General features: G+C 40.1%; 1 protein-coding gene across 1 annotated transcript in view; it reads right to left on the minus strand.

Moving 5' to 3' along the window:
- Window positions 1-1,490: 1,490 nt before the first annotated feature.
- LOC106881585 (serine/threonine-protein phosphatase 6 regulatory ankyrin repeat subunit B) overlaps window positions 1,491-11,857 on the minus strand; it is a 14,445-nt gene continuing 4,078 nt past the window's right edge. Inside the window, exons 2-8 of the mRNA XM_014932041.2 lie at window positions 10,817-10,934; window positions 8,370-9,715; window positions 6,615-6,651; window positions 5,950-6,122; window positions 5,500-5,645; window positions 4,222-4,293; window positions 1,491-2,588 (exon numbers count right to left, since the gene is read on the minus strand). Of these exons, the coding sequence (XP_014787527.1) occupies window positions 2,389-2,588; window positions 4,222-4,293; window positions 5,500-5,645; window positions 5,950-6,122; window positions 6,615-6,651; window positions 8,370-9,715; window positions 10,817-10,900 (2,058 nt within the window). The 5' untranslated portion in view covers window positions 10,901-10,934 and the 3' untranslated portion in view covers window positions 1,491-2,388. The remainder of the gene's footprint in view (window positions 2,589-4,221; window positions 4,294-5,499; window positions 5,646-5,949; window positions 6,123-6,614; window positions 6,652-8,369; window positions 9,716-10,816; window positions 10,935-11,857) is intronic.

Below are 11,857 nucleotides of genomic sequence, written 5' to 3' on the forward strand. Positions count from 1 at the left end.
CCACCCCGTCACTATCCCATGCCGAAATGATTTTGGCCATTTTTTTTTTTTTTTTTCCACACTACACACTTTTAAAACCCGTGAGAGAAACATTTTCTCTGTCCATAGAGAAATACTTCACCCTCGAAGTATGGTCGTGACAACGTTTGGAGAATTCAGTTTGTATGATGTATGTGTTTGCGTTGATTTATGGTATAAATGCATACTTATAGTGAAAAAGTATGTATGTATGTGTGTGTTTGTGTGTATATATGTGTATGCATGTATATATGTTTGTCTGTGTGTATGTACAGATATAAATGTACCGATTCTGAGTTGTATGCATTTATACAATTTATATATCGGCTCGTTATTGCTATTTTCACTGAAATCATGAGTTTTTAAAACAAGTGGACAACTACTGTAGGCGTGGTGGGGAGAAGTGGCTGATAACAACAGGTGGCGGGGTAGTAAGGAGACTGCAGATAAAGATGGTGCAGAAAAAACGCGAAGTGTAAAAATTTATCTTGCGCACAAAAGCGAGTCATTAAATTATAGTAGGATTTCAAGGGAGATAACTTTGTTGCAACTTTTTATAATAGCATGCCGTAGCTATTTCCCTTGTAAAGCGCCTCCGCATTCGGATCAACGCTTAGGCTATCAAAAATAACCGGCGTATCTGTGAAGTAAGAAGTTTTCTTCCCAACCACACGCTAAATTCTTGTAAGCAGAGTTGGTAGACGAAAACTTAAAGAAAGGCGATCTATCGATATATATTTATATTATTATTATTATCAAGGCGGTGAGCTGGCAGAATCGTTAGCGTGCTGGACAAAATGCTTAGCGGCGTTTCGTCCGTCTTTACGTTCTGAGTTCAAATTCCTCCGAGGTCGACTTTGCCTTCCATCCTTTCAGGGTCGATAAAATAAGCACCAGTTGAGTTCTGGGGGTCGTTGTAGTCAACTGTCCCCTGCCCCAAAATTCCAGGCCGGTGGTAATAATTATGAAACACACATACTCAATGTCCCTCCTTTGCTTGTTTGCTGGTAGGCTGCGATTTGATGCAGCGGAGATGACTGTCTCAAAATCCAGAGTGTTAAAGTTATGGACAGATGAGACAACTCACTCCAAGTCCCATCCAGGAGAGATGGACATCGATGTTTTGCCATTTCTGTGGCTTATCAGCATCACGCACCTGAACCAAATTGGAGGTGAATTGAATAGCCCATCCATGGCTATATGCAAGAGAGTGTAAAAATCATTTGTTGGCCTGCCTCGACAATGAATATGTAGGAATAAATTCAAATATGAATTACAAGCAATGCTACTGTTGTAAATATTATCAAACACATGTTCAATAAAAAATACTGAGGTTGATTAACTCAACTAAAATTCTTCAAGGTGGTGCTCCAGCATGGCCACAGTCTAGTGACTGAAACGTGTAGAAGATAAATGACAATGGTAGTGTTTGAGCAAGGTGCTTGAAATTATAGTTAAAACAACACAACAAATAAAGGTTTTAAAGTTTATTTTTAATTCAATGTGAATCTCTGTTTGATACTCCACTACATGAATTAAAATAAAATATCTTAAGAAGTTGATGAGTGTGACTTTGGCCCTGGCAGCATTATAATTTCCTGGTTCCAAATGAGTCAGGTACAACAACAAAAGTTGTAATTGACTGCTACACTTTTTTCAAATGCCTAAATGAAAGATGGAACATCTTGAATGAACTTTTCAGAAAAAAATATATATGTTGGTACATAAAATACACCGTTTTGAGCGTGGTCGTTGCCAGTACCACCTGACTGGCCTTCGTGCGGGTGACACGTAAAAGCACCCACTACACTCTCGGAGTGGTTGGCGTTAGGAAGGGCATCCAGCTGTAGAAACTCTGCCAAATCAGATTGGAGCCTGGTGTTGCCATCCGGTTTCACCAGTCCTCAGTCAAATCGTCCAGCCCATGCTAGCATGGAAAGCGGACGTTTAAACGATGATGATGATGATGATGATGATGGTCCCTCATGCAGTTGGAACTTGATGATGTGTTCTGGATGGAACCAAACAGTATGTCAAAGCTCTCTGCTGAATAACTCTCCTGTCTCCATATCAAGATCTGAACTGAATCATGCATTGCACCTCACAGAAGAATAGCGGAAAAGATTCTTCTTTTTAAAGCTGAAGGTGGGCTCCAGTGAACAAACATAATTTGCCTGCACTAGGCTGGTCTATCACCTGATGGGATTGGATAGCCCGCATAAAGCCCAGAAAAACCCAACCATCAAGTGACCAGGTCATGTGACCACTTGTAGAAAACACACGTATGAGCTGGTGTTGGGGGTATTTAAAGCAAAACAGCCGAATGATAAATAAACTTCTGCTGCAATATAATCGTAAGCAATATTAACATCAAATTAGCTTTTTAATTGAATATAGATATTTAATTGCTTGAAAACACTCAGCTTCTTCCAGAGCATCTCTCAGGGGACAACATGATTTACAACCCTTAAACCACTTCTTTAACATTCGGTAACTCTGTTCTTCGGGATCACTAGGAAAGTTATTCTCAATTGTTGCCAGTACATCCTTTTCAATTCTTAAGAAAATACCTGTAAAAGATGCATGAAAAAGAAACTGTTACAACAACAACAATAACAACATTAATGCACCAAGACAGCAGTCCCCAACATTTTTTGCACAACGGACTGATTTCAGGCAAGAGTTTTCCTACAAGCCCTGGGATCACATGCATTACAAAACAAAAAGTACGCCCGTGACATGTGTAAGGATTTTCGAGCGAGATCGTTGCCAGTGCTCCTGGACTGGCTCTTGTGCGGGTGGCACATAAAATGCACCATTTTGAGCGTGGCCATTGCCAGTACCGCCTAACTGGCCTTCGTGCAGGTGACACGTAAAAGCACCCACTACACTCTCTGAGTGGTTGGCGTTAGGAAGGGCATCCAGCTGTAGAAACTCTGCCAAATCAGATTGGAGCCTTGTGTTGCCATCTGGTTTCACCAGTCCTCAGTCAAATCGTCCAACCCATGCTAGCATGGAAAGCGGACGTTAAACGATGATGATGATGATGATATATAATGATGATGATGATGATGATGCATATATAATACATATGTAATACATATATAATACACGTACACATATATAACTTATTTAATGCATATATATCCCATATATGAGGGTCGACTGAAATGTTCAGAGGTTGATCAAGATACACTCCTGATATATGACCAAATGAGGTTTTTATTTTTCAACATTAGTCCCTCTTGCTGTTCATACACTTCTTCCATCGGCTTTGCAGTACTTGGATGCTGTTGGTGAAGAAGCTTTCACTGTGTTGCACAAAAAAGTCATCAACAGCATACATGAAGTCGTGTCATCAACAGCAGACATGAAGTCGTGTCATCAACAGCTGACATGAAGTCGTGTCATCAACAGCTGACATGAAGTCGTTATCACTGTGATATCGGTTCCCAGCCAAGTGGTTTTTTTTTCAAGTTGGGGAACAGATGATAGTCAGACGGAGCTAAATCAGGAGAATAGTAAGGCTGATCAACCATTTCAAGCCACAGCCATATACAGCAGCCATTGAAACCAAGTACTCATGTGCTGTAGCATGGTCCAGATGAAACAAGACTCCTTTTGTCAGTTTTGCTGGCAATTTGGTCTTGGTAGCCTTTCATAACTGTCTTAGCAAGTTGATATAGTACTCTCCATTGATGGTATGGCCCCTTTGAAGATAGTCAATAAACACAATGCCTTTTACATCCCAAAAACTGAGAGCATTACCTACTCTGCAGATGAGTCAACCTTGGCTTTCTTTGAAGCAAATGACGAGGGGTGTTTCCACTTCATGGATTATCTCTTTGTCTCTGGCTCAAAATAATGAACCCAACACCCATTCTGGGTTAGGAAACGTGCAAGGAAACCAGCTGGATCTGCCTCAAACAATGTCAGTTTTTCCCCATGATGTGATCAGCCTGGTGCACTTTTGATCAGGTGTCAGATGTGGCACCCATCGAATAGAAACCTTCATCAGGCCAAGTTCATTGTGCAGAATACTCTAAACTCTCTCACAGGATATGCTCATATCATCGGCTATTTGCTTTAGAGTGAATTGCCTGTTACCCATCACCATGTGATGAACGCAATCAATGCTTTCCAAAAGCTTGGTTAAATGTAAAATTCACAGAAATAAGCAATGTGCTGTAATTTTCTACTTACCAACTTGCTGCCATTTAGTTGGTAACACTTTTGCTATCTTTAGCAAGTCCTTTTCCTCCAGTTTTTGATAATCTGCAAAAATATTTCGAAGTCTTTCACATTGTATTGATTTCAGATTTTGGCACAAGGCCAGCAATTTTGGAGGAGGGTGTAAATCAATTACATCAACACCAGTGTTGTAAAAAACTGGCACTCTGTTTGATGAGGATTCCAGTTGGTTCGATTGCCAGAACAGCATGCTAGTGGCTGAGCATTCCACAGGCAAGGCGTAGCCTTCATGTTGCTCTCTAGGAGTTTCAGCACAACACAGAATATAACAAGACTGGCCAGTTGAATTACAGCTACAACTCATTTTTGCCAGCTGCGTGTACTGGAGCAACGAGAAACAAAGCGTTATATTCAAGAAAACAATAAAACGATAAACGTCGCCCTTTTAAAGCCTAGCTAGGCTCATGGGCCCAGTTTCTATGGCGTATGTGTTCCCCCCAGCTGGACGGGATGCCAGTCCATCGCAGCGTTACTCAAGAAACAGGAAGAAAGAGTGAGAGAAAGTTGGGGCGAAAGAGTACAACAGGGGTCGCCACCACCCCCTGCCGGAGCCTCGTGGGTCTCAGGTGTTTTCGCTCAATAAACACTCACAATGCTCGGTCTGGGAATCGAAACCACAATCCTCTGACCACGAGTCCGCTGCCCTAACCACTGGGCTATTGCACCTCCGCCAAGAAAGCAATGTACCACTGGAAATTTTGCCAGATTATGGCAAAACCGGAATTAAAGCAAAACATAAACCACGTTATTTCATACTGTAGCTGTGTGGTTAAGAACCTTGTATCCCAACCATGTGGTCTTGGGTTCCATCTCACTACACTGCATTTTAGGCAAGTGAATTCCACTATTGCCCTAGGCTGACACCAAAACCTTCTGTGTAGATCTGGTAGATGGAAACTGAAAGAAGCGTATCAAGCATGTGTGTGTGTGTGTGTGTGTGTGTATGTGTATGTCTTTATTTTTCTATTTGGCCCTCACCATCACTTGACAACTGGTCTTGGTTTGTTTGCATCCCTGTAACTTAGCAGTTCAGTTGAAAGAAGACCAACAGAATAAGTATTAATCTTAGAAAGCAAGCATTGCGGTCAATTTGTTCAACCAAACTCTTCAAAGTGGTACCCAAGTATGGCCGCAGTCCAATGAAAGAAACAAGTAAAAATCGAAACCAATGCAGAAGATGTACGATTCAGTCGATGACCCACACAGACTGATCATAAAATATTTCCTTACCGAATACATTTTTGGTTGTTACTGGTTGTCGACACTGGGGACATTTTTTCAGTCTAATTTTAGAGCATTCCTTACATGTTCTTTTGTGTCCACATGGAAGGAATTTCACAGTGACCTGCTTATCTCCACACAGCACACATTTATCCCTGTAATAGTGTAACATAGAATAAAATATAAGAAGAATAGAACTTACATATAAGTAATTTAAGTAAAATTATATGATTTCTTATTTTTCAGTGTGTGTGCTTAAGAAAATCATGGCTTATTTTAGAATGCTTTGAATTTATAGGGTATTATTAATTCAGTTTACTTTAGTGCCATATATCTGTCTCCCAAGTGAATTAATTTTACATTATTTACATTTTGAATAGAAATATACAGTTTGTATGCCTTATTTGAGTAATACATCCCCAATATAACAACCACCTTACGTCACTGGTGAGCACTTACTCAGGTGAGAAAAATCCATTTATTTTCTTCTTAAAATCTGGATCTTTTATGATGTCAAGTGGTGTCACATTGCTGTAGTTTTCATAAACTTTTTTTCTTCGATCTGTTAGAAAGCATTCCACTACTTTTCCAGGAACTTTGTCTTCCTTGCTCAAGCCAAGTTCAGAGCAGAACTATAATAAAAAATGAAATATAAAACAATGGGTATTAATTAGGCCACAATATACAATTAACCTTTTAGCATTTAAATGGGTAACACCTGGCCTAAATATTCTACCTGTTTTACATTCAAAGAAACTAGATCCAGCTTCTCACACCTAACCTACAATGTCATTCTAAGAATACAAAAACAATCACATCATTAAAATCTCAAAGCTACAAGTTAATGAATGATTAATTTGAAACAACATGAATAAATAAGCATTATTTGATTGAATAATCTGAATGCTAAAAGGTCAAACTAACCTTATCCAGCCCAGATATTCCTGTTTTATGTTCACCCTGGCCAGATCTGACCTCATGATTGTGAGCCTGATGCCCTAACTGCTAAGGCATGTGCCTTCACTGTGGACAATACTTTGTTTATAATAATATTGAAGGACAGTGAATAAGATCAATAAATCTATAAAATCACATAAATCTAGAGAGTGTATGTGTTAACTAACCTGGGAGAGCATCAAAGCCACCACATCATAGTGTTGCCTGAAAGTTATACAGAAAGATAACATTAAAACTAAAAGTTACGTTTTTACAAATATTCAGATAATTAATTGTTAAATTAGTAATTGATGAAAGCAAACATAAACCCAGAGAGTGCAAACCTCCGCCAAGGCAACACCTACACCGTCTCAACAATTCTATAGAGATGACTTTTAAAATAAGAATATCTGAAATAAACTTGACTCCTCTCATAAATGAGAATATTAAATATGAACCTGACCACTCTCAAAAATTTTTTAAATCAGAAAAATAATCCAGAATCCTTGTCCAGTACTGGATTGATCCCAAAATCTCATTAGTTTGTGCCAGTCACAAGGCCAAACATCTCAGAAAGTTTCATCCGAATTCATCTGGCGGTTCTTGAGATATCTTGTCCACAGACAAACAAATAAACACGATTGAAAACAATACCTTTGCTTTCACTAAGATGGAGGTAAGAAGTAAAATCTCTCTAATTACAACATCAATAATTTCTACAATATAATTCTGTATATACACTCTATATAGAACTGTATCAATGAAGGCATGTGGCTTAGTGGTTAGGGTAACCGGCTCATGACTGTAAGGTCATGAGTTTGATTCCCGGCAGCACATTGTGTCCTTGAGCAAGACACTTTATTTCACAGTGCTCCAGTTCACTCAGCTGGCAAAAATGAGTTGTACCAGTAATTCAAAGGGCCAGCCTTGTCACATTCTGTGTCACGCTGTGGAGTGCTCTGCCACTTGCATGTTAATTTCACAAGCAGACTGTTCCATTGATCGGGTTAACCACTAGGCTATGTGCCTATAATAATAATCCTTTCTACTATAGGCACAAGGCCTGAAATTTTGTGGGAGGGGACTAGTCAATTACATCAACCCCAGTGCTTGACTGGTACTTAATTTATCAACCCTGAAAGGATGAATGGCAAAATCGACCTTGGCAGAATTTGAACTTAGAAAATACAGATGAAATGTTGCTAAACTTTTAGTCCTGAATGTTAATTACTCTCCCAGCTTGCTGTCTTAATGATGATGATGTTGATGATAGTAATATTCCTTTCTACTATAGGCACAAGGCCTGGATTTTGTGGGGAGGGGAACAATCAATCACATCGACCCCAGTTTGCAACTGGTACTTATTTAATTGACCCCAAACATATGAAAGGCAAAGTTGACCCTGGCAGAATATGGACTTTGAATGTAAAAATGGATGAAATGCCGTTAAGCGTTTTGCCCGGTGTGCTAATCATTCTGCCGGCTAGCCACCTTAATCATCATCATCGTTGTTGTTTAACGTCCACTTTCCATGCTGGCATGGGTTGCACGGTTTGACTGAGGACTGGCGAGCCAGAAGGCTGCACCAGGCTCCAATCTGATCTGGCAAAGTTTCTACAGCTGAATGCCCTATCTAGTGCAGCTTTGATGTCGCATTTTTAATTCATCAGCAACATGGAAAATATTTCTGCAGCGAAGTAAAATTCTGTTAATTGTTCATGAGTGTTGTACATTCATTATACACAGCCAGAACCCAACTCAATTACCAGTGTCTCATATCCTTCATCCTATATCCATCTTGACAACAGAAACAAAGGCAGTATATTTGAACAGAAATATGGTAACAAAAGGATTAATGACTCTACAAAAACAAACATTATTGAAAATATGCAATTAAAGATAAAAGAAACAGATGTGAATATTCCAGATTATTGTTGACTTACCCTAAAACTGCCAGATGTAGAGGTGTGCTACCATCATTATTCATCACATTGACATCAGAAGTAAACTTTATCAACATCGCCACTGTAGCAATGCGACCACCCCTACAGGCCAGGTGTAAAGGAGTGTTACCTTTACTCGTCAGCACATTGATATCAGGTTTAAACTCCATTAACCACTTTGCTATGAGATTATCTCCATGGTGACAGACCAGATGTAAAGGTGTATTGCCTTGCTTGTCTGCTACATTGATATTAGGTCTAGATTGTAGAAACACCTGTACAGTATCACTGTGTCCACAATGACAGACCACATGTAGAGGTGTGTGACCATACTTATTCATTAGATTAACATTAGGTTCTGAAAGTATTAACTCTCTAACTGTGTCACTATATCCACCTCGACAAGCCACATGTAGGGCTGTATCACCATATTTATTCATCGCATTGACATCAGCTTTAAACTGCATTAATACTTTCAGTATGTCACTGTGCCCACCACAGCAAGTCACATGTAGGGGTGTATTACCATTTTCATCCACCATATTGACATCAGGCTTAGAGGAGGTTGTCAACCACTTTACTGTGTCGGTGTTTCCACTACCACAGGCCATGTGCAGAGGTGTGTAGCCAAACATATTCTGCGCATTGACATCAGGGATAGACTTCATCAACAGTTCAACCAAATCACTGCATCCACCACCACAGGCCAAATGTAGAGGTGTGTTACCATTATTGTTCTTTGCCCTAACAGCAGGCTTAGATGCTAACAACATTTTTACCATGTTGTGATGTCCTCCTAAACAGGCCAAGTGCAGAGGTGTGTTACCATCATTGTTCTTCGCCTTAACATCAGGTTTAGATGCTAACAGCATCTCTACCATATCATGATGTCCTCTTAAACAGGCCACATGCAGAGGTGTGTTACCCTCTTTGTTCACCACATTCACATCAGGTTTAAATTGCAGGAACATTTTTACTGCACTATTGTGCTTGTCACGGCAGGCCGCATGTAGAGGTGTGTCACCATAAATATTTGCTACATTGACATCATGTTTGGACTTCAACAACAACTCCATTATGTCAATTTTTTCGCCATCAGAGGCTACATGAAGTGGTGTGTTACCATACTTATCCCCCACATTAATGTCAGGTGCTGACCTCAACAACATCTCCACCATTTCGATTTGTCCACCACCACAAGCCACATGTAGAGGTGTTCCTCTATACATTTTATCCACCAAATTGAGATCAGCTCCACCTTGCAGCAACAGTTCTACCATGTCAACATTTCCAACACTAACAGCCACATGTAAAGCTGTTCTACCTCCAGGGTCTTCTTTATTGATCTGAAAAAGATACATTGAAATGGTGTGTACAACAGGGGAGGAAAAGTGTGAGTAGACGGGAAATGGGAGTGAGAGTCTCTAAAGGAAGCAGGTGCAGACAGAGAAGAGCAGGTGAGAGAATTAGATTAACAGGAGGAAACAAGTGGTAGGAGAGAGAGAGAGAGAGAGAGAAGGAATGTAAGGGGGAGAGTGAGATAGATCTTCCCAGGGGCACAGTGAGAAGCGGCCGTGATTTAAACTGAAGGCAGCTCCTGGCCATAATCTAGTTGATAATTTCTGATTTTTAAAATACTGTTATTGTTGGATGGGGATCTATCCTTTAATGCAAACTGTCAAATTTAGCCCAAACACCCTGTGTGCGTGTGCGTGTGTGTGTGTGTGAAGGTGCGTGACCTAATGGTTAAACTGTTGCACTCACAATCACTAGATTGTGGGTTTGATTCCCTGATTGGGTGGCATATAGTGTTCTTGAGAAAAACACTTCATTTCACACTGCTCCAATCCTGATCACCTAGCCAGCAGGGTGGCATCATTTGAAGGCTAAAACAATGCAAAATGCATTGTGACTAGTGATGTGTAACAACATCTAATAGCCTGGTTGGTCATGTGATATATATATCATCATCAGCATCATTTAACGTCTGTTGTCCATGCTGGCATGGGTTGGATGGTTTGACCAGGGCTGGCAAGGCTGGAAGGCTGCACCAGACCCCAGTCTGATTTGGCATGGTTTCTACACCTGGATGCCCTTCCTAATGCCAACCAGCCCAAGAATATAATGGGTGCTCTTACGAACCACCAGCACGGATAACATATGCATGGCACCGGTATCTGCCACGACTGCAGTTTTACTTGGCTTGATGGGTCTTCTTCTCAAGCATGGCATAATGCCTCCGTGAGGCCCAGTGCTCGAAGCCCAGCATAATGTTACACACACACACACACACACATATGATGATGATGATGATGATGATGCTGTCACTGATGAGGATTTGATGGGAGGATATAAATGAAGATGGAGGACGATATGAAACTTCACACTGGTTTGACATTGACTAATATAAAAAGACATATAAGTGGAAATGTGAAAAGATAACTTACTGTTTGTTGATTTTCTGCAATAAATTGTTCAACATGTTTCATGTCCCCTTTCATAATCTCACATAAACTCTTGTAAAAGGCCATGTCTTTGAATGTATCAAAAAATGAGTAAAATATGCTAGAAAGAGATAGAAATAAACAATAATAATAAAAAAATTAGTTACAGCAAATTATGTAATGAAGGCTGTGTGGTAAGAAGCTTGCTTCCTGACCACATGGTTCTGGGTTCAGTCCCACTGCATGGCACCTTGGGCAGATGTCTAGGTGTCTTCTACTATAGCCTCTGGCTGACCAAAGCCTTGTAGGTGGATTTGGTAGATGGAAACTGAAAGAAGCCCGTCGTATATATGTATATGTATGTATCTATGTATGTGTCTCTTTGTGTCTGTGTTTGTCCCCCAATCACCGCTTGACAACTGGTGTTGGTATGTTTATGTCCCTGTAACTTAGCAGTTTGGCAAAAAGATACATAGACACAGGTGTGACTGTGTGGTAAGAAGTTTGCTTCCCAATCACATGGTTCTGGGTCCTGTCCCACTGCATGGCACCTTGGGCAAGTAAAGATAAAAGAAACAGAAGACATTGACTCTAAAAACATCCCATGAAATATTCTGGGTGAACACTTGTGTGATGAAGATGCTGATGTTCTCTTGAAGTGTTTCAGTTTGTAAGACAGTGTACCAGGAGAAAGTGTGATATTGTTGGAAAAAAGTATATTTGCATGGATGATGGTTCACTTGCAGTTAGTGAATCTGCAAAGAAAGAAGCTTGGAAGGGCCTCATCTTCGAAACGCCTAGTTTAGAATAGAGGCAGCTGATGAAGGAATAATTCCATAAGTGGCCCGTCTGTTTTCCTATGTGTTTGTTCGTCTGTAAACAAAGTCCATTTTTGTGCTTTATGTTCCCCCATTCATTTTTATGACGTCCTGTACCCGGATATGCATCTATATATACATGTAGATGTAGGTATGTACATATATGTATGTATACATGCATATGCTCAGATATCAATTGTATTATATATATATATATGTGTATATA

The sequence above is a fragment of the Octopus bimaculoides genome, chromosome 26, assembly GCF_001194135.2.
Source record: "Octopus bimaculoides isolate UCB-OBI-ISO-001 chromosome 26, ASM119413v2, whole genome shotgun sequence".
NCBI classification, from domain to species: domain Eukaryota; kingdom Metazoa; phylum Mollusca; class Cephalopoda; order Octopoda; family Octopodidae; genus Octopus; species Octopus bimaculoides.